General features: G+C 49.7%; 1 protein-coding gene across 1 annotated transcript in view; it reads left to right on the top strand.

Moving 5' to 3' along the window:
- ATP10A (ATPase phospholipid transporting 10A (putative)) overlaps positions 1-23,425 on the top strand; it is a 206,197-nt gene that overhangs the window by 144,894 nt on the left and 37,878 nt on the right. The window contains exons 4-12 of the mRNA XM_012811611.2: positions 4,665-4,771; positions 5,095-5,226; positions 6,064-6,194; positions 8,236-8,488; positions 11,648-11,865; positions 14,347-14,541; positions 16,823-17,399; positions 22,985-23,088; positions 23,183-23,309. Coding sequence (XP_012667065.2) covers positions 4,665-4,771; positions 5,095-5,226; positions 6,064-6,194; positions 8,236-8,488; positions 11,648-11,865; positions 14,347-14,541; positions 16,823-17,399; positions 22,985-23,088; positions 23,183-23,309 — 1,844 coding nt within the window. The remainder of the gene's footprint in view (positions 1-4,664; positions 4,772-5,094; positions 5,227-6,063; positions 6,195-8,235; positions 8,489-11,647; positions 11,866-14,346; positions 14,542-16,822; positions 17,400-22,984; positions 23,089-23,182; positions 23,310-23,425) is intronic.

Consider the following 23,425-nt stretch of genomic DNA (forward strand, 5'->3'; position numbering starts at 1 on the left):
CTTAGTTAATGGTGAAAGGTGTGGGTCCAGTTTCAGTCTTCTACAGGTCTCCAGCCAGTTCGACCAGCACCATTTGTTAAATAGGGAATCTTTTCCCCACTGAATGTTTTTAATTGGCTTGTCAAAGATCAGATTACGGTAAGTAGCTGGATTCATCTGTTGGCTCTCTATTCTGTTCCATACATCTACCTCTCTGTTTTTGTGCCAGTACCATGCTGTTTTGATAACTATCGATTTATAGTATAGTCTGAGGTCTGGTAGTGTGATTCCTCCAGCTTTGTTTTTATTTCTGAGTAATGTCTAGGCTATTCGAGGTTTTTTTCTGATTCCATATAAAATGAAGTATTATTTTTTCAAGAATTTTAAAGTATGACAGTGGAGCTTTAATAGGGATTACATTAAAATTATATATTGCTTTGGGTAGTATGGACATTTTAACAATGCTGATTCTTTCCAGCCATGAGCATGGTATGTCATGACATACTTTCAAGTGATCTTTGAAGCTAAGAATGAGTTGAACTTCTGCACTTTCCCTAGCAGAAAGGTTTGCTGGTCAGCCATCTGATGTAAAATTCCATTTCACGTGGAATCCTCTGTTTCTCCTGCCATGTCTGCTCCGTATACTGATGTAGGTGCTTTGATGCTGGTTGTGTTTATATTTACAGTGGTTACATCATCCTGTTGAATTGACCCTTTTCCATTATATAATCACCATTTTTGTCTCTTCGGGTAGTTTTTGGGAGTCTATTTTGTCTGATACACGTGTAGTCACCCTGTTCTCACACAGCTCTGTCCTTGCCCCACAGCGCCCCCCCCCCAGAGCAGGGTTTTGAGCCTTCCTTCCTGTGTGCTGGAGAGCCACATGTGACCAGGTGGGGCTGGCCCCTCTCTACCACCGGGAGACCATGGTGTGCTTCTTGGGGCAGCCTCCCTGCCCTGGAAGGTGACACCTCCAGGGATCATCATTAGTAATAGCAGCAGAGCCATTGCTAACAATGGAACTGTCACTGTCCTCATCCCCATCCACCTGGTGTCTGGAGGAAGCTTTGGGGTGTCTGGAATGTCCTCACTGTCTGTGACCAGGCACTAGGTGAACTGTAGCTACATCAACTGACTCTTTAAAACTGGAAAATTTCCTATTATCTTGGCACCTTAATTGATAAATATGCATTTCAAGAAGATTGAGCATCAGCTCAAAACTCACAGTTTAGTGATTTCTGCACATATTTCCTTTAGATAAACAAATACATGAGCAACTTATTATTATAAATATCCTGCTCAGGATTTGGCAGTGGGAGGAATTATCTATCAGTTATGTGTCATTCCTTCTTCCCCACCTATGTCAGTCAGGGTCTCCTCAAGAAACAGATCCTGCACTCAGATTCACATTCATAGAGGGGTTTTTTGCCAAGAGTACATTTCTGCAGGAGTGGGTGGGGTTTAGGGGACTCTGAGAAGATAGCGGCAGGTTCTGAGTTAGTGACACCTGAGCTATCACCACCAGGATGTCCAGTGGGGAAAAATGGCCCCTGGGGACTCCTCAAGGACATCACCTGGAGAGACTCACAGCCCTGGTCAAGGGGCACAGCAAGCCAGGGCTCCCTCTAATGCTCACCCACTCCTGCACTGGATGGACCCAGCTGGAGCTCAGGGTGAGGCACTGAAGCTGGTGTTGGGTGCCAAGTGCAGCGAGATGGGGACCCCGTGTGTGGAAGTAGAGACAGGGAAGCAGAGAAGACTGCAGCAGTCTCCAGATGGGAGGGCGTGGGAGCTGGACACTGAGACCCTCCCTGATAACTGTGGAATCTGGCCCAGCCTGCCCTGGAGGGGGAAGGGGTTGCAGAGTACATGAGGAGCCTACAAAAGGATGCTCCTGGACGTTGCGGCATTCACCATGCATGCCGAGACACCACTGCGAGGACCCAGGCTGCCGGTGTCGGGGCCACAGGGCGTGAGGTGGGCCACAGGGTGTGAGGTGGGCTCCAGGGGAGAAATGTGGATGCCTTAATGGGGGAGGCACTGTATGGAGATGGTGAAGGGGTCATGAGTTGGGAAATAGATGAAGAGCAGGTGCACGGGAGGGCTGGTGTTTCCCTGGGTGTGAAAACGGTAGGAGGTCATGGACACCCAGGTTTCTGGCCTAGGTACCCGAGGCCAGCATGGAGCCACACCCAAGGTATAGCAGGGCAGAGGGCTAGACCCTGGTGCTGCAGGTGACATGAGCTGGGGAAGAATCTCTCCAAGTCTCCTGGACTTGGGTGCCATGCCTATGGCTTTGGGGGATATACCCTGAGCACGTTAGCCCTGCACTCCTGTGTAGGCCCCTATCAGCACAGGCTGGTGCTCACCTCTCTGTGTGCTGGGGCTCCGACGAATGAGGCTGTTTACCATCAGCAAGGGTAGTCAGGAAGATGTAACATCTGAGAAAGAAAAGCTGGGCAGGACATCCATCAGCCAAACTGCCATTTCCCAAGGAAGCCTGCAGTGGACAGTAGATCTGGTCACCAGACAGTCCTCTCACCCAGTTTTCCTTCTAGACACTTTTGATCTGGAAGAGATTAGTTTGATGAATCAAGACACGGAGCAGTACAAGGAGGCAGGCTCTCGTGCGCGTGGCCGACAGCAGAGGGTGCGGGCGTATGCAACTGCTGGGGCTGCTGAAACAGTCCCACGGCAGCCTGGGCAGCATTGGCAACAGAAGTTGAAGGTCTTACAATTGTGGAGGCTGGAAGTCTGACCTCAGTGGGCCTCCTGGGGCCTCTCTCATGGCTTTCCCTGTGTCTTCACGTGGTCAGCCCTCTGTGTGTGTCTGCCCCCTCATCTCCCCTTTTTATAAGGACATAATAGATCATAATAAAAAAATGAAAAAAAAAGAGGTGACTAGGTTAAAGTGAGGCCATTAGAGTGGGCCCTGATCCAATGTGACTGGTTAAAGACCCGATCTCCCAGTGAGGGAACACTCTGAGATTCTGGGGGTTAGTGCTGCAACACAAGAACTCGAGGGACACAGTTCAGCCTATAACACAAAAACATGAGCGCAAGTCTGGAGGGGTCACACTCTGATGGGTGTTTTCCTAGAGTCAAGCTTCTCACCTGCTGGGCCTGGGCTTCCGCTGTCCCTGGCCTGGCCCTCTCTCAAGTCTGAGATGGTCTCTAGCCTCCCTTCCCTCTCTGATTTGGGGGCCATTTGCTCAGGAGTGCATCCCTGTCTGTTCATGTCCACTCTGCTGTCCTTCCAGCCATGGTCCTGACCTGGGCTGATTAGAAAGAACTGAAGTTGTTACAGGGTGTATGTAACATCACAGAACACTTCGTGTGAAATACTTTTCTTGTTTCCATTGAGTGCATCTGTTTGGGATAATTCATTATTTCTGCTGTCCCGGAGCAATCACGCCTTTGTGTGGCTGCTCCTGGAGAGATGTCCCTGGGAGACAGGTGATGGGCATCCTCACTGCAGAAGCACGGAGCAGGGTTTAGTACGTAACCATGTCTGATCCACGCCAGGCTCTTGATGCTTTAGCTGGCACTGAGGTTTTCAGCCTTAAAGCTTTCTTTAAAGCAAACTCACTCTCTTGGAACTACAAAGGGGGCTGTTGACGCAGTGTTGGTTGAACAGCCCTTTGCGTTTATTTGCTCTGCAGAAGTACTGTCGCTGTGTGGTGAATAACAGCCTTGCAGAAAGTGTGTCCTCCCCGTGTGCGTTTCAGTCTTGCCTTCAGTGCCTGCCTTCTCTTCTTCCCCAGGACATACATTTATCCCCCTGGGGAGATTGCCCTAGGAGAGGGAAAATCCTATAGGGGTGACTGATGCCTGGTGAGCTGCTGAGAACTAGAGGAGGCATTTGGTCTGTGGGTGTGCAGGGTGGGGTGTGATGAGGACAGCTCACTGATGGTGCAGAAAGGTGGCCCCTTGGAGGCCCCTCTTGATGTCATTACCCAGGGTGCATTAACCTAGGCTGCTGCTGTAGTTCCAGAAGCATCCAGGGGAACTTTCCCTTGTGACCTGTGACATCAGGCCCCAGGAGCTTTGTCTAGGGCAGTGTGGCCCTAGCACAGACCTGCCCTGGCTGGCGTGGGTCATTTGTTAGCTGGGGGCGGGGGGGCGGGGGGGCCTTAACTTTGGACTATCCCTCTGACTTTAAACATTAGTGAAACTATTTATAAAACTGTCTCATGAAATTTAGCACATTTCAAGTTAAAAATGTTAGTATTTCTAATGACCTTATGACTTTTTATAAGAAAAAAGGATATGCTAAAGTGTTGCTAAAACCATCCCCCTTCGTACAGAAACAGACACTTGTATTTCTGTTACAACTTGAGGTACTGATGAGGAGGAGGATTTTCTGTGCTGAGACCACCGAGCGGGGCCCTCCCTGGCTGGCTTCCCAGCTCTGTCCTGCATGGGGGCAGGTGTTGTGGTGTCAGTCCTGGAGTGAAAAGCCCATCTGCAAAGTAAACAGACATCAGGCTCTTGAGCTGCTTCAGGTGTCCAGTTACTAGTCAGCACCTGTCCAGCTCCTACAGAGACCTGCTGAGACAGCCACCCACTCTTGGTGGAGTCCTGGCCCATCGGGTTGCCTGAGCTTCTGTGCATCGGGCAGGGCTGCTGGAGGCAGGAGGCCCACGTGTGCAGCCTGGTGCCTGATGCCAGCCGTTCCTTCACAGCATACACGATAATGGGAAGAAGGCTGGACTCCATAAAGAAAACCTGCTGCTTCGAGGATGCACCATTAGGAACACCGAGGCTGTCGCGGGCATCGTCATCTATGCAGGTGGGACGGATACCTCACCGGGACAGCTTGGCACTCCTGCACAGCTCTCCCTCATTTTTTTCTGATTGTAAGAGTAACAAACCCATGTAGAACATTTGGAAAACTAGCAAAGATTCTTCAGACAATAACTCAACCTAAAGTGCTCTCCCAAGGCGTGTTCATGTGTTTCTTGTCTGTTAGTTTCTCTGTGGTTCTTCCATATGGAAGGTTAGTTTTATACCCTGCATCTTGGGTGGCAGTGTAGTAATTCACACAAAGTCAGTGCAGTGCATCTCTTGGCTACCGGGCACTGGCTCACCACTTCCCTCTGTCCTCCCTCCCAGGACACGAAACCAAGGCCCTGCTGAACAACAGTGGGCCTCGTTATAAGCGCAGCCAGCTTGAGAGGCAGATGAACTGTGATGTGCTCTGGTGTGTCCTTCTCCTCGTTTGTATGTCTCTGTTTTCAGCAATCGGTAAGTTTTCCTAGATGGATCCCAAACAGTCAGGCCAGTGTGGTGGGCGCCTGGACGTCCTCAGCCTACAGCTAAAAGATGCATTTTTACTGAACCCAAGATCTGTGTGCATCACCCTGGCCATGTAGAGATGCCCAGGTGACTGACTGTGTATCCAGGGTTGGGAGTATTGATTCCAAAACTCTTGACCATATCAAAATCCACGGATGCTCAAGCCACGTATATAAAATAGTATGGCATTTAAATATAAACCATGCGCATCCTCCCCTGCTCCTTAGGTCATCTCTGCATTATCTGCGGTACCTACTATGATGTAAACACTAGTTGTGACACTGTATTATTTAGGGAATGATGACAAGGAAGATAAAGTCTGTGCATGTTCAACACAGGTGTGCAGGACGTGAAGTGGGCTTCTGTGATCAGATAGGTGTGCAGCCCGGCTGATTACATAATTATACTACCAATGGCTTTCCAGAGTCCCAATACATGAATTTTGAATCTCCAAGGAGAGTGCCCAGAGCCTACTGGTTGTGTTTGCACTTCTTGGGAAGGAAATTCCTTTCTGAGGGCTTCACGCTGTCACCTGCCCGCACACATGTAATTCCTACAGCTGGGCCCCCACAGTGGGTAACCCTTGGTGCGAGGGAGAGTCCGAGTCCCAGCTCCTTCCCACTGTGTGGTCGTGGCTGCCAAGAATGTCATGCTCTTGCCCTGTGACCCGGCACGGCAAGCTAATAAACTCGGCTGTGCTCGTGCCGGGTCATACTGTACTTTACACTGTCAGTGTTCTTATCTCTCTGTTGGATGGACCCTGTTTTTCTTTGAACGTCACTGCAGGACATGGATTGTGGGTGTGGCGGTATCAAGAGAAGAAATCATTATTTGACGTCCCTGAGTCCGACGGAAGCTCTTTATCCCCAGTCACAGCGGCGGTTTACTCGTTCTTGACAATGATAATAGTTCTGCAGGTAACAATGCCAAGTGTCACACTGCAATTCCTTTACTTTTCTGAAGAGGACTTAAAAAGTCATCACACTCTGCTGAGGATTTTCTATAAATTGAGGACCACAGAGCTATCTGCCTGAAGCTTTGCTTTTGATTTTTCTACCTAATTTATCTATAAAGTCTTTCTTTGGGTGATTTTCAAGTTAAAATTCTCCTTTGCTGTTCTTTTTTTTTTTTTTTTTTTTTTTGAGACAGAGCCTCAAGCTATCCCCCCTGGGTAGAGTGTCATGGCTTCACAGCTCACAGCAACCTCCAACTCCTGGGCTCAAGTGAGTCTCCTGCCTCTGCCTCCCAAGTTGCTGGGACCACAGAGGTGCCCGCCACAACGCCTGGCTATTTTTTGGTTGCAGCCGTCATTGTTGTTTGGCAGGTCCGGGCTGGATTCGAACCTACCATGTTTGGCGCCTTAGCTACTTGAGCCACAGACGCCGAGCCTCCTTTGCTGTTCTTAAGGTTCTTCTGTTCTGAGGGTTTGCTTTGGGTCTCTGTTTTCATTTTGTTGTTTTTCCTCTCGGTTATTTATTTATTTATTTGCAGGTTTTTTGTTTTTTTTTTGGCCGGGGCTGCGTTTGAACCCACCACCTCAGGCATATGGGGCCGGAGTAGGAGGACCCTACTCCTTTGAGCCACAGGCACCGCTCCTCCTCTCAGTTATTTTTTTAAAATAAATTTCATCTTGGTATAACTTTGAGAATTAAAGAGAAGTTGCAAAGCCTGATACAGAGACTTCCCATATGCCCCCACCCAGTTTCCCCCATTGTGAATGTGTTACCTTATTGTGGTACATCGTGAAAACCCACTTGGTACTTAGCTTTGAGTTAAACTGCAGACTTCTTCATCCGGCACTCCACTAGCCTCCGTGTGCTTGCTTCTGTCTGAGGACGACTCAGCTCAAGGCATCACGTCACATTTACAGGCATTGCTTGTTATTACTACTCTTTTAATTAATTCACAGGCCTCCCCAACAACTCCCACGCAGTAACTGAGAATCTATGCCCCAAAAGGTGTGTTCAAGTTTGGGGGAGGTCCCAGAGTTCCAAAAGGTGAGAAGTGTAGTGAGGGTTACTGCTGAGCTTCTTGGGGACACAGCGTACAGCGTGACCAGGGGACATTTGCTTCCCCTTCACCTACGAGAGAAGCTCTGCTGTCTCTTTATATATGTGCTTCATACAACAGGAAACAGCCTTGCTCAACTTTCCAAATTAGTCTTTTTTGTAGATGCAAAATTTCGTCCTAACCTAGAGTTAGGACTATAGTTGGTGTTCCATTAACATCGGTATATGCCCAGGAGAAGCCAGTGGGTCTGGGTATGATGCTCTGAGCTGGCAAATAATTCTGTTACTCTACAAAAATCAATAAGAAAATAAATATTAATTTCTAGGAGATGGTTTTTAAATTAGGAAGGCTTCGCTTGAATATTTTTCTCAAAGCCTTCTTCCCTTTGCCCTGCATTGGATGAGATCACAGAAAATTGTGCTTCAAACACAGAAGCAGCACCTGAGAAAAAGATGGCCCTTTGCATTGGTGGCCACCCGCTGAACTGTGGGGTCGTGTCCGTGGGGAACGGACAGCTCCTGTACTCGCAGCCCAGGGAAGGCCTGGGTATCGTGTCCCCCCAGGGGCCTGCTAGCCTTGTGTAAGAGAATTCTGACTATGCTGTGTTGTTTTTTTCTCTTTTCTCTCTTTCCTTTCCTAGCTTTTCTCAAGCACAAATTAGTAACACGAAAACGCTTGCCTCTGTCCAGGCCACGGTCACCACACTCCCAGACACCACAGCGGATTTCTGCTCTGCAGCCACACCCTAGGCTGTCCTAGTTTTAAACTCTTTGCCAGTACTCTCATACTTTTCCAATAGTGACTCTAAACCAACCTATTTAAGCTTTTAAAGGTACAGTATGGTCCCTCTGTGTTTGTGGTGTAGTCTTTTGTATTGAAGTCACATGGACTCGCTCCCCAGGCCCCGGTCCTCACAGTCCGGCATCCCGTGTGCCGCGTGTCTTCCAGGTTTTGATCCCAATTTCCTTGTACGTGTCCATTGAAATCGTGAAGGTATGCCAGGTGTACTTCATCAACCAGGACATGGAGCTGTACGACGAGGACACAGACTCGCAGCTGCAGTGCCGCGCCCTGAACATCACGGAGGACTTGGGGCAGATCCAATACATCTTCTCCGACAAAACTGGCACCTTAACCGAGAATAAGATGGTTTTCCGGAGATGCACCGTGTCTGGCGTGGAATATTCTCATGATGCCAATGGTGAGTCTGGGTGTGGGGGGCTTCCAGAGTGGGCTGGACTAGAAAACTGGTACATCTAGAGCTGCACGTGGACACACACACATGCACACACGTTCTCCATAAGCTTCAGGATTGCTGTTTTTCAGAGGAGCATAAAGACAGGCTGTCAGAGCTGCTCGGGAGCTGAAGCCAGTGCTATTTATAGAAAGGCACTGTGCACTGCTGACATCCTGCTCTCTGCAGTGTCGGCATCTTAAGCCCTCATCTTCTGCCAGGCAAACAAGTAGCCAGGCAAGGTCTCCAGGACGGGCCTCACCTCTGAGGCAGCCAGCTGCTTTACTCTGCCTCACTAACAAAGAGATGTTTCTGTTATCACCCAGCCATCTTCCTGTCAGTTGGCCAGAAATTCTCAGAAGGGCATTGAGTAATCTGCTGCATTCTTTCCCTGGGAGCACTGTGTCCCTGGGACCTGGAAAGAAATGAATGGCTCACTTCCGATCGTTTAGGTGGTCCTGCCTCCCACCTCTCCACTCCTTATCTCCTTGCCTTTTGTGGCCTCCTTCCTCCCTGAAGGCTCAGAGGAGCCCCCACCTTTGGGAGCCAATGACAAGACTGTAGCCAGCTGCCCCAACCTCCTCCAGGAGGGGTGATATGTAAGGGGACCCCCCCCCATGCAACAAAGACTGTCAAAAAAAAAGGGCAGATATAAAATAGGGGAGGTGGGGTCATCAAATGGGAAGATATAGGTAGCTGTCCTTTAGAGGGATTTGGTGGGAAGAATCTGTTGGAAAACTTCATGAGTTATATAAAAGCAAGAATTATTATGATAATCCACCGTCTTCTTCCTTATAAAATTAAAATAGCTGGATTAAACAGAGACACAGGAAGTTACCTGTTCTGTGTAATGTTCTCTTTGCCACCCAAACTAGGCTGTCAGTGATGGTATTCTATCCACTCACCATCCTCCCTCCCTCCACTCTCCTTCCATCATCCCTTCTCCCTCCTCCCTTTCCCCTTCTGTAGCTGCTAAACTTGGTGCAGCTCCGTCATTTGTGTGCTTGTCTTGAAAGCAAAACTCAGCGGAGTTGTAAAGGAGTCCGAGACCTGCGCAGTCAGCTCTGCAGCAGCCTTTCGAACTTGGGACCCATGGTCAGATAGGCAGAAGCAGTAGGTTTTGAGATCTATTAAACAGGGGGTCACTATAGCCAGCAATAATGTATTATATATTTCAAAATCACTGTATAAATGTCAAGTGTTACACCATAAAAAGATACACAGGTGAGGTAGTTGATATGTTAGTTAGCTCGCTTGAATGATGCCACATTATATAAATATATAAAAACACCACATTGCGCCCCATCACTTTATGCAATTGTGATTTTTCAGAAATAAGAAGCTTTAAAGGTAATAATATAAAGTTGGAACCTGAGGTTCCCTGGGGCAGAATCGTAAAGTTAGAGAAAGATTTTAACAGTTGTCCAATGCTTACCATAAATCCAGAGGGTTCCATTGTCTCCAGAGACACAGAGAGCATTTGTGCTCAAGAAGTGAAGCCACTGTGCATCTCGGTGGTGTGTTTTAAAGAAATCCTGGATCAGTGGTTAACAGGCACCCAGAGCAGAGAGTGTCTTCAGCCAGTTAATCCAGTGATCTAGCCTCTCGGGGACTCATCAGGGAGGCTCTGAGCACTGACCACAGCTCACAACCAGAACTGGGCATGGAAACCTGGAGTGTGTGCCCCTCTCTGACCTCACCGGGTGACCTGGAGCCGGCTAACCATATATGCTCAGGGCTGGACATACCATTCCTTGGGCCTCATCTTTCCTGAGGACATCAAAGATATCCGAGGCCACTGCTGGTCAGAAATTGCTTCAGACTAGCCACACACCAGCAAGAGCCTCAGCCTGGTCCCTGCCCCTCCTAGGAAGAGTAGGGAGGACTGCACTGAGTCTTGGCATCCATGACCTCTGCTGGGGCCAGGTGGTGAGAGCTGGTGGCCTTCCTAGACACTGGATCCAAGCTCCTTACGCCCATACTGATTATTCACCTGTCCTGGCTTTGCGCTCCTTGCTGCCCAGTAAACTGGGCCTTAAGTCATCTGAGAGCTGGTAAGGTTTGGGAGAAGTTTTGTTCCCTGAGGAGGAATCCTGGTGGTAGCAAGTACACAGCCTCACAAGGGTGGGCTGGTGACGTCCCCTTCTCATGTCCAAAAGAAGGTCTGTTAAGAGATGTTCCGTGTAAAGGCCTGGCCCATGTGGCTGGCCGGCTCCAGGGCCACCGTGTTTTCATACTTCTCGGTGGGCCCCTGGTGTTGGGTGCCTTCTTTATGACCTTCCAGTTGTGACTGAGCACTTGCTTGGAATGAATATGCTTTATGAATGGCCTCCTTGTTGCTCATCCTTGATGAAACGAGCTGTCCTAACTGGACAAATCCAGGAACATTCATTCAGAGCATTTGGTTAGCAAGAAACCTAGCACAGGCACCTTCACTTGGCCATGGGGGTGTTGCTCAGCAAGGCCCCCTGAAGACTCAAGGGTAGCATTGCAGTCAGGATCCTCCTCATTGGAGCTCTGCGGCTGGCTCCAGCCCTGACCCTGCACCCTGCTGTGAGGTCTAGGGGCACTGTGAGCCTCCCTCTGCCACAGTGCGTCACCTGGACAGGGGCTGGGAGCAGATTTCCTGACACACACGTGGCCCTGAGCAAGGTGGCCGTGACTGCATGGGCACTGTCATCTATGCAATTGGAAGGCCACAGGGAAGCAGGTGGATCCATGACACCTGGGGCTATGGGTAGATCCTTGGGACTCAGTGTGTGGGCCAGGCCTTTACCATCTACCCTGTCTTCTTCAAGGCCACCTGCCCTCCCGCTCCCGTGCACACCTGGGCTGTCCCAAGTACCTTGCCCACGCGTGGTGTGACCTTAGCAAGCTCCTTAAGTTTTCTAAGATGAGACTTGGTCTTCTCTTCTGTGAAATGGGATTGAGAATATCAGTCCTCAGGTTGACTAAGGGTGCAGATAAGTGAGAATATTCCTTCACTGTGCCTTGTCCATGGAGAGCAAGGGTGGGGAGTGCTCCAGGGAAGCCTGCCAGAGCCTCCTGGGACCTCAGACACTCTGAATCAGTTCAGTATGCCTAGCCTGCTTCACAGTGTCTCAGCCCGCGTTCCTCTCCCTACAGCCCAGCGTCTGGCCAGGTACCAGGAGGCCGACTCGGAGGAAGAGGAGGTGATGCCCAGAGGGGGCTTAGCATCCCAGCGAGGCAGCATTGGGAGCCACCAGAGTGTTCGGATGACACATAGACCCCAGAGCATGAAATCCCACTGGCGCACAGGCAACCGGGCTGAGGCCAAGAGAGTGGGCATACTGTCCAAGCGCACGGCCTTCAGCAGTCCCATGGTGAGTGCACAGGGCCTGCATGCCCAGCTGTCCCACCATAGCCTGGCCCATCAATTGCCACCTTCCTACCCTGTTGTCATTTCACCCAGTTTGTCCAAGGTGTCAATATTGAGGCTGGGCGTAGTGGCTCACGCTTATAATCCGAGCACTGGGAGCCAAAGGTGGGAGGAATGCTTGAGCTCAGGAGTTCAAGACCAGCCTGAACAGGAATGAGACCCCATCTCTACTAAAAATAGAAAAAATTAGCCTGGCGTGGTAGTACATGCCTACAGTCCCAACTACTCAGGCAGCTGAGGCAAGAGAATCGCTTAAGCCCGAGAGTTTGAGGTTGCTATGAGCACCCAGGGTGGCAGAGTAAGATTCTGTCTCAAAAACAAAAACAAAAACAACCCCTCTCCCCGAAACCCCAGAAAAGTGTCTATATTGAATCATACAAATACATCATTGGTTGGTGGTTTGGCTGTGCTCAGTGAGCAGAAGATTTTCTGGCCAACACCTCTCTGCACTGTGGTATCTTTTCCAAAACACTGACAAGGCCCCTTTGCCATAGCCGGTGAGGCTGGGTGATGGCCATGGAGCCTCGCAGATGGAGAGGAAGCCCCTCCTGCCAAATGAAATGAATAAAACATCAGCAGAACAAGATGACAACTGGGAAAAGGCAAAGCCAGTTCCCCTCAAAAAAGTTGCAATTAGATGAGCCCAAATATAGTACAACTCCTTTCTTCTTTGGTTATTAGCTACCCTGGCACTCATGAAATTTCCAGAAGTAAGTAATGGCCTCTAAAAGACCTTTTCACTGCTGAAACTTTTTTTTTTTTTTAAGAGACAGAGTCTCACTTTATCGCCATTGGTAGAGTGCTATGGCGTCATAGCTCACAGCAACCTCCAACTCCTGGGCTTAGGCGATTCTCTTGCCTCAGCCTCCCGAGTACCTGGGACTATAGGTGCCCGTCACAATGCCTGGCTAGTTTTTGTTGCAGTTTGGCCGGGCTGGGTTCAAACCCGCCACCCTCAGTATATGAGTCCGGCGCCCTACCCACTGAGCTATAGGTGCCGCCCCACTTCTGAAACATTTTAAGAACAGAGGGAAAGACCCATCTGCTCACTTTGTGGTGGTTTTGTTTGTTTATGTCCTTCTAAACCTGCAGACAAGTTGCTGTTTCAGAGTGATCTGGAAGTATGGCCCCGATCAGTGGTTTGTACAGAGCCCCTGGGAGTGGGGAGCCCTCATGCTTGGCAGGAGCCAAACGACCAGGGACCAGATGTTCCTGACAGCATTTTTCAATACCTATCAAGAATATCTGAAGTATTCAGACTTTCACAACTAGCAATGATTAACGCGGAGATTGATGCACACAGTTTATCTATGTGTTGCCCACGTTGGCAAAGCAGTGAAGGAAATTTAAATATCCAGTTATAAATGGATGATCAAATAAACTGTGGTACATATGATGTCAAAAAATGTGTTTTCAACTAATTCTTAAAAGCCTGGAAAAGGTTCAGACAAGAGCTGGGCTTGGTGGCTCACACCTGTAAGCTTAGCACTCTGGGAGGCCAAGGCGGTTGTATCCCTTGAACTTGGGAGTTTAAGACCAGCCTGAGCAAGAGTGAGATTCCATCTCTAAAATATGAGCAAGGCATTGTGGCAAGTGCCTGTAGCCCTAGCTATTCAGGAGACTGAGGCAACAGGATCACTTGAGCATAGGAGTTTGAAGTTGCTGTGAGCTAGGACACCACAGCACTCTACCTGGGGTGACAGACTGAGACTCTGTCTCAAAAAAAAAAAAAAGTTCAGAGAATAATAGTTTGGGGGAAAAATTGAGATCGCCAATATGTACATAAAATATTTTGATTATGTGAGTAGGGCGCCGGCCCCATATACCGAGGGTTGGCAGGTTCAAACCCAGCCCTGACCAAACTGCAACAGAAAAAAAAAAAATAGCCAGGTGTTGTGGCGGGCACCTGTAGTCTCAGCTACTCAGGAGGCTGAGGCAAGAGAATTGCCTAAGCCCAAGAGCTAGAGGTTGCAGTGAGCTGTGACGCCACAGCACTCTACTGAGGGCAACAAAGTGAGACTGTCTCTAAAAAAAAAAAAAAAAAATTACATGTAGAGAAAAAAGACTGAGAGGAATGCAGAAGCATTTAGATATTATTTCCTAGGGTGGTGTGGTGCAGAGTTTTAAAATTTTTCTAGAGTAACACATGTCCTTTTATGAGAAGATATTCTAAGATATGTTATTTTAAAAAACATGTATCTTTTGTTATACATAATAAGAATATATGCATTTTTCATATGTAAGTTATATATTTTTATACCACTAGAATTATAAATAACGTACAGTTATAGCATGGTATATATTCATGTGAGATGTTCTGTTTACCGCTTATAATAAAATCAGGGTGGCCTTAAGTAGTCAAGTGCCAAGACGCTGGCACGTCCCTGGGTCATGCTCACCGATTGTTGGCCTCTCTGCTTCTCAGGAGAAAGACATCACTCCCGACCCAAAGCTGCTGGAGAAGGTGAGTGAGTGTGACAGGTGCCTGTCCCTGGCGCGGCACCAGGAGCACCCGCTGGCCCACCTCCCGCCAGAGCTGTCTGATGTTTTCGACTTCTTCATCGCGCTTACCATCTGCAACACCGTAGTTGTCACGTCCCCAGATCAGCCACGACAAAAGGCAAGTTCTGGAGTGTCCCTGGAAGCCCACAGCACCCAAGCCATCCCTGCGGCTTCCCTGGTGTCAGTCCTCTCAGGGCAATGAGGATTTACAGAGAGGGTTTGGAGCCCAGTGTGGCTCATGGCAGATGTATCCTGATGTTAAGGTACATTTAACCTTGTCCTCCAAAAGGGCTATTTAGGGTAGAGGAAAGAGTACCCAGGTTGGTTTTGGCTTAGCCTAACATATTCTCTGCAAGGAGAGGAAAGGCTGTGTGTGTGAAAGTACCTGTGTCACCCAGGTACCTCTCAGAAAGTCCTGCATTGGATGTGGAGCCAGGCAGCTTTGAAAAGTTAAAATAGGAGGTGCCCCAGGGCTGGGATGTGCTGTATGCCTGCCTCCCGACCTTCTGTGTTCCCGGGCCAGCCCTTCCAGCAGATTGCTCTCAGAGAGCTGTCAACACATGTCATGGGGTGAATGAGGTGGTCTGTGCTGTGTCAGTGTCTGGCAGCAGCTCCTGCCACACCATCCTGCTGATTCCCCAGTGGACCCAGGGGATCCCAGGTAGTCAGGTCTGGCCACTCAGAGACCACAGGTCTGTGCTGCCAGCCAGCTGAGCACCAGAGCAGTTTCCTGCCAAATCTTATCCCCTGGCTGCCTCCGAGCCCCTCCTCTGACCTCTGGGCTCCCCCAACCCCACAGTCTAGCCCTTCTGGCCTGTAGTAAGCAACGTCACAGTTGCTGAGTAAATGAGAGGCCCCCAGTATCCCTGAGGCATGCCCATAACTGAAGGTTACCTGTACTTTGACCTCCATGTAGGGAGCAGAATGCTTCGTTGCCCAACCTCAGGCTGCAGATGAACAAGTCTCTGGATACATTGCTGTCCGCCCACTTACTGGCAAGCTCCACCTGCAAAGGCATTTGGAGCTGGCGGGGGTTGTGATGTGGCTGCTGTGCCCCGCCCAGATGTGTGGTACATTGAAAGTCTATGCTATGAGGCCAAAGATGAAGCAATTGTAGGGCATCAACATCTGGTCTTTTGCACCTTATTTACCAAATGCCTCACTTTTCTGGAGACTGCTACTGTAATTCACAACTTTATTTTATTTTTTCGAGACAGAGTCTCACTGTGTTGCCCCCAATACAGTGCCATGGCATCACCTCAAATTTTGGGGCTCAGGTGATTCTCTTGTCTCAGCCTCCCGAATAGCTGGGACTCCAGGTGCCCTCCACAATGCCTGGCTATTTTTAGAGATGGGGTCTAGCACTGACTCCTGAGCTCAGGCGATACACTTGCTTCAGCCTCCCAAAGTGCTAGGATTACAGGCGTGAGCCACCGTAAGCTCCGGTGCCCAGCCTGTAATTCACAACTTTACACACATGGGCAAACCTACAAAGACTTAAGAATAAATATAACTCAGGTTTTCGGTTGTTTCAACATTTTTTCTTTAAGAAAAGTGTGCTCCATTTTTCATCATCGAGCTTTTTGAAGCTTTAACAAGTATGTGTATGTGTATACATTTATATAAATTTTATTTCTTTTCTTACTGTGATTGTAAAACTGTTTTTTAATGATTTGGATCCTGGATCTATCTGTGTATTTAAAGGTGCTTAGAAAGATCTCTTTGGGGCTTGGGAATGTGATTTGTATACAGGCAGTCCCCGAATTACAAACATCCAATTAACGTACCACTGCCACTTCTGAATGGAGGCGATTACAGGTAATAGGTAAATGGACCTGTTCCAACTTACATACAAATTTGACTTAAGAACAAACCTACAAAACCTATCTCATTTATATCCTGGGGACTGCCTGTATTTAAATGTTTTTATGAACACAATTCAAAGGCATGTATAATAAACTGGCCTTCTGTTAGGTAGCTTTTTAATTAGAAGAAACCAAAATGCCCAGGTTTATACCTGGCAATGGTGAGCCCGCTCCTGTGAGGTTTTTATGCAAAGCAAGGGGCCACTGTAGTGAGGAGACAGCCCTGAAGCCTTCAGGCTACCACAAGCCGCACATTCCTCGGCACACATCAGAGCCCCCGGGTGCATTCTGGAAGAATATTGCATAACCTTCATTAGGAGAAATGGGTGAGGCCCACTAGAAGAAATGCTATCTCTGGATGCAATTTTAGTGCTTGCCAAAATCTGGGAAATGGGGAGCGTGCACCCTGAGCCCCCAGTGGGGAAGTCAAGGTCATTACCCTGCCAAGCACCTGGAGTGTCCTGTGGGAACCAGGGTGGGGCTTCTGAGGGACGCAACAATTCCCTCCCCTGTCTTCTGACTGTCGGCTTGCAGGTGAGAGTGAGGTTTGAGCTGAAGTCCCCGGTGAAGACGATAGAAGACTTCCTCCGCAGGTTCACCCCCAGCCGCCTGACCGCAGGCTGCAGCAGCATCGGGAGTCTGTCCACCTGCAAGTCCAACCACAAACCGAGCTTCCTGTCCAGCCTTTCCAGCGAAAGCACGCTTCTCAGGCTGGACGAGAGGCTGAGCCCGCCCACCCCAGCCGTCGCCACCAATGGCTACGGCAGCCAAGTGGACGGCTGGGTCACGGAGCCTCCCCTGGAGCAGGAGCCCAAGCTAAAGCCGGAGGAGCTGGAGCTGCGGTATGAGGCCGAGAGCCCCGACGAGGCAGCGCTGGTGTACGCAGCCAGGGCCTACCACTGCACACTGGTGGATCGCCTGCACGACCAGGTGTCGGTGGAGCTGCCCCACCTGGGCCGGCTCACCTTTGAACTCCTGCACACACTGGGCTTTGACTCCATCCGCAAGAGGATGTCGGTGGTGATCCGGCACCCGCTCACTGATGAGATCAGCGTCTACACCAAGGGGGCCGACTCCGTGGTCATGGACCTCCTGCTGCCCTGCAACTCAGGTAGGAGCCCTGCTCGCTACACCCTGGCCCCCAGGGAGTTCCTTCACTTGGGGAAGGTAATTTTCATTCATCCTTTTATTTATTTGTTTTTTCTTTTTTTCTTTTTTTGAGATGGAATCTTACTCTGTCACCCTGGGTAGAGCACAATGGCGTTGTTATAGCTCATAGCAACCTCAAACTCTTAGGCTCAAGTGATCCTCCTGCCTCAGTTTTCCTACTTTTTTAGTAGAGACAGGGTCTTGCTCTTGGTCAGGCTGGTCTCAAACTCCTGAGCTCAAGCAATCTGCCTGCCTCCGCCTCCCAGAATGCTGGGTTACAGGTGTGAGCCACCATGCTGGGCCCTTTCATCCCTTCTCTAAAGCAGGGCCGGTCAGAGAGTTGTCTCTGGATTACTGTTTTCTTGCTGGAAGGGTTTAGACTAGAATGCATTCTGGCACTTCAGCTCCTAGATGCTCCTTACCCATAACAGGAGGGCCTAGGGTTACCTGGGGAGCACAGGGTTTTAAATCTGAACAGTGAAGGTTGAGAATCTTTAGACTAGCATTTCTGGAAAGTTCCTTCCTGCCCCATGGGCCTGGGATGGTTGTGAGTTCTAAGCCCCAGAGAAGGCCTAGAAAGTAGGGGCTGCTGGCTGGGCCCATTGCCCTCTGTCCTGACTTAAGGCCAAGTAGCCTCTGTGGGGCTCTCACACGTGAGTCCACTTACCTTTCTGGTCTAAACAGGGTTTGGGACACACAGGTACGGGGCCAGAACCTGAATCAGTGACAGCCCACACTCCTTTCCAGCCAGACTGCTTCTGGGACATGGGAGTGGAAGGGCTGTGGCCGTCACTGCCCCACCCTGAACTCAGGGTGGAGCGCAGGCTCAACCCTGGTGACTGGGGCTGGGTGGAGGTGGGGCAGCAGCCAGCGCCCCTGCCTGCCTTGCCATATCTGGGTGCCCCGGGATGGGACCAGCCTCTCACAGAGGAGTGCATAGGAGGACCTCTGTAGACAAGAAACCTGTGTCCTGGTCACAGAGCTGTGACCTTCAAAAGGCAGCTGAGCTACATTTGTCAACTTGCCCCTGAGAACAGTTTGGATGACCTGTCACCACAGCCAACACAGGCCAGGTTTTGCCTTTCCATCACCCTATGGTGGTTCTGCACTGGAGTCGGCACAGACTCTAGTTCATGGACTGAGTTAGCATTCCACGAGGCTTCTGCATTCCAAAATGGGATTCTTGTCAACATACACATGAAAATATGAATAGGTCACCACACTCGAACCAACTGAGCTAACCAGCCACCACATCAGGGCGACCACAGAGCAGATTACATTCTACTGCAGAAGATCTATGTGTCCTATCTCAAGGCCTTGCATTGAAGACAGTGTGCTTCAGACGATCAGGCACACGGTGGGTCACCTCTCACATGCCAGGGCCACACAGGTGGCAGGGGAGGTACATTCCATCCTCCAGAGAAAGTAGGAAGCCCTACCGGGCTGTGAGGAACCAGGAGCAATTGGGGAGTCTGGGGCAGCTACCACACTTGTGCTTTGCTGGCAATGGTTTTTTTTTTAATCACGTAAGTAGAAAAGCTGAATGAACTGTACAGACAAAACACAAACTCTTGTCATAACCTTCACTAATACTATCGTTTCCTAAAAGAAGAACATCTGAACACTTCTTTCCCTCCCCTCCCAAATACTAAGGCTGTCCCAGAAAGCTGAATGTATTTAAATTAAATAAATGTGGCATCATGAACTACTCACTATTCTGTCCCCGCTTCTCTCATAATGTGCCAGAGTGGAAAGACCATTACTGGGGACAGGCTCAGGAGACAGAGCTCGCCTGGCTGTTCGCCAGCTGGCAGGGAGGGGCTGGCCTCCATCAGCTCCTGAGTGTGTCGTAGTATTCTTGCTCAGCACCTTCAGGTAGGAAGGCACCTGATGTCCTTTACTGGGTGATCCACGTCACCCTCCTTTTCTGACTCAGAATTGATCTGAAGGCCATGGTCAGGGAGCCTTGCAGCCCTCTCCACCCAGCCTGCAGCATCAGCCTGGCTTTGCTGTGGGTGTCAGGGAGGGACTCTACTCACACCTCAATAATGGCAGATGAGAGAGAACAGAGCCTCAGATCTCTTGCATCACAGAAAGGCCAGGTGCTGACACTGCCATAAAAATCAACTGTTAGTGTTGATCTCTACCTTTCTGTGAGACTTTGTAAGCAAAGTCGGGTTTGATTGAGGAGTTCTACGTGTCAGCACTAGGCAAGTTAAGATTTGGGAACTCCAGAGACCCCAGTGGTTTCCCAAGAGAAGGGCTGTAGAATGGCCCCAAAGCCTCCACCTGGTATACCCTGTCCTTAAGCACAAACCATTCAACTTTACCTGGGGAGTGGCAGGTGTGTGGTGCCAGGCTTGTTACAGGTGACTCTCTGTGCCTGGGAGGCAGAGCACTGTGGCCCAGCTCTCTACCTGTGTGCAGGTGATGACATGGAGAAGGGCACACAAGCATCGTCTCTGGAGTTAACCTGACATCTCTCTCCAACACGGCCACAACACTTTCAAGAGAAGGAGCAGGAGTTGGCTAAGCCAATAGTGGACGTGACCGTGTTGCATAAGCAGGCTGTGGCCATGTTTTACCTGCCCTGCCAAGAAGCGGTGTGGTGCTGGGAAGAAAGCAGGGGCTCTACCCCAGCCTGTAACCACAGACCTCTGTCCCAATCCCAGGTCTACACTTATGGGCTGGGCGACCCTGGACAAGTCACTCACTCTTTGTGCCTCAGTGTCCCATCAGCTAAGGAAATCACAGTGCCACCCTCAGAGAAAACCCCCATACAAGCCCGAAGCACAGTGACTGGTATAACATTGGCACACGACGTCTGTAGATCCCTTCGTTAACATTGACTTGCCTGTGGTTTGATGGGGTTGGCTGCCTTGTGTGGCCTTCAAGGCGTGACCCTCAGGCTGCTCTGCCTTCCCCAGCATGGAGCCGTTGGCCATGGCCCACTGCGTAGCCCACTGGATCGCTGCTGCTGCTCAGGAGCTCAGTAAACTTTCTTTCATGGAAGGAACGCATCCATGTACAAGCAAGAAGTCACTTTAGTTTATCATATTAACAAGTTCAGGCTCTATATTGGGTAAATATCGTTTGTAAAGGGTAGAGGTAGTGGAAATATCACTCGGGGCAATTTCAACACCCTCCTCCCTTTGAGGGCCTGCCCATGGGCTGTGGCTGTCACCATCAGTGGCCTCCTAGTGGGGACTCCAAGGGCAGCCATCAGGCAGGCACAGCTGTCTCGGCCCTGTTGTGCCTTCGGCCAGTGGGCATGCAAGTCATCTTTACAGACCATGACAGGAGCAATCTCTGTCTGATGCTGTGCCACCAACCCCTCTAGGACCCAGATGCGGCTTCAGAGTCTTTCAGCCCAGACCCCTTGGTGACATCCAGGCCAAGCAGCAGAGATGCTGAGCAGTGTTGGTCCCACCTCTGTGTGTGGTGCTGCTCCTTACTCAAGGAACCCACTTTACAGGAAATTCTTCCCTTTACTGTAGAGTAAAACTGGCTTGCTGTTGAGTATCAGAAAAAATGGGCTGATGTTGTATGAGCACCACCTAAAATGCAGTGTGAGCTCTGTCTGCCTTTAGTGTGAAACCAGCAGCTGCCAGCTCCCCCCAGCAAGTGCAAGAGAGATAGGCTGACCAGTTCCCTCCAGGGTCTACGTGCTAGCTCCCCAATATTGTCTCCTTAGGATTCCCCAGCTCCTCAGTGATGGTCTTTGTGGAGCTTGAGTTCCTTCCGCCCACCTGTATCCCCATGAGTATGAGGCCATCTAGGCACTCAGAAAGAACCAGTCCCACCAACTGCAGAGTCTTGTTTCCTGCAGTGACGGCCCAGCCGTGGTTGTAGCAGGTATCTGTGAAGGAGAAGTCACCCAAGACTGAGGAGCAAGGACTCAACCAGAGTGGCACCTGTGTGTGTGTGTGTGTGTGTGTGTGTGTGTGGAGGTGGGGGTAGCAGGGCCAGGTGCTCCCTATTCCCAGACCCAGCGCAGATGGCCCCACACAGAAACACCCCAGTGTCCACCCTCATCCGGGCTGCCCAGGGTCCTGAGGGGTGCCTCAGTACTTTTTCTTTTGACTGTCTTGGTTAATCTCAGCATCACAGCCCTGCACTCCCCTCTCCCACAGACAACAGAAATACTTTCTTCTTTCTCCTTCCTTCTTTCCTCTCCTTTCTCCTCCTCCATTCTGCCTATTAGGTGAGCGCACACCATCCTCTTCCTTCTTCCCCCTCCCCCCACTTGAATTTAATTGTGTTCTTTCCTCGTGTGGGCATGTAGTTGCTCATCTACCATTTGAATGTTATTATTGGGCACATTGGATTCTTGTGATTCTTTACTAAGAAGAATGTATTCCACCTCCATCCAGGTTAATACAAAAGATGTAAAGTCTCTGTCTTTTTTATGGCTGCATAGTATTCCATGGTATACATATGCCACAGCCTGTTAATCCATTCCTGGGTTGGTGGGCACTTGGGTTGATTCCACATTTTGGTGATTGTGAATTGAGCTGTGCTAAACATTCTAGTGCAAATGTCCTAATGGAAAAATGATATTTATTCTTCTGGGTACATACCTAGTAATGGGATTGTGTGATCCAGTGGAAGGTCTACTCTTACTTAGCTCTTTGAGGATTCCCCAAACTTCTTTCCAGAGAGGCTGTCTTAGTTTGTAATCCCACCAAAAACGTGTTTCAGGACACTTTTCTGACAGGTTTTTTCTAATTCTCTTCTCATGACATTTTTTTTTGCAGTTTTTGGCCAAGGCTGGTTTTGAACCCACCACCTCCAGTATATGGGGCCGGCACCCTACTCCTTTGAGCCACAGGTGCTGCCTTTCTCATGACATTTTAATGCCACACATGCACTGTGTATCTGCTTTGTATGTGAAAGAGTCAGACTTTTTCATCTGCAGGAACAAATCATCACCTCCTGGAAGGCTCTGTTGCCCCCATGGGGAACGCACCTCCATCTAGGAGATTTTTGCCATGTCCAGTTTATCCTGGGGTGACTTAAAATACCAGCCAGGCCTTCCCAGACAGCGGCCTTATGGCTGACCAGAGAGGTTTCCAGATTAGCCAACAAAACAGCATATTTGGTTAAATTTGAATTTCAGTTAAATTTTCTTAGTAAGAGACTGCTTTATTCTGGATTCAGATGTCATTAATTTTATCTGGCAACATCACTAGTGAAGGATGTTCTTAGGATAGAAACATCACTTTCTGTTAGGGACGATTTTTCACTAACGAGAAGAACGCACACACCTCCATGTAACAGGCTAGAGGGGAGGACTCCACGGGGCTTCCCATGAGGTTTTTATTTCCGAGAGCGTCTCATTTTAACAAACATGCTAGAAACAGCCGCAAATGTGCCTTTGATGAGGTTCTTTTATAAAAATAACAGCTAATTTTTATTTTGAACTCCAGATGAAAAGGTGTGTACTGTTTGCAAGGGATGAAATAGACATGAGACCACTCTGGGGGCTGGGGGCCATTCTTGGGGGCTGCCGTTCTTACCTGTGTCTCTGCTTGTGCTCCAACCCAGATGATGCCAGAGGAAGACATCAAAAAAAGATCCGCAGCAAGACCCAGAATTTCCTCAACCTGTACGCAGTAGAAGGCCTGCGCACCTTGTGTATCGCCAAGAGGGTGAGTGGCGCCACCTCCACCAGGGCACACCTGCTGGTGGCCACCACAGCAGTGTGGAGCGCCTGGCGCGGCCCTTACCCTGTGTCTCACTTAGGTTCTGAGCAAAGAGGAGTATGCCTGCTGGTTACAAAGCCACCTAGAAGCAGAATCCTCTGTGGACAACCGCGAGGAACTCCTCTTCCAGTCTGCCATTCGCCTGGAGACCAACCTGCATCTTCTGGGTAATGAGCTTGCGAGTGTGTGTCCCCTGGAGCCAGGTTGAGTTCTGAGAGCCGCCAGCAGTGGAGGTGTCATGGCTCTGTACACCTGGGCTCAGTGGAAGAGCTGCCTGGCTCTA

The sequence above is a fragment of the Otolemur garnettii genome, unplaced genomic scaffold (genome assembly GCF_000181295.1).
Source record: "Otolemur garnettii isolate 467f Iridium unplaced genomic scaffold, OtoGar3 scaffold00170, whole genome shotgun sequence".
NCBI classification, from domain to species: Eukaryota; Metazoa; Chordata; class Mammalia; order Primates; family Galagidae; genus Otolemur; species Otolemur garnettii.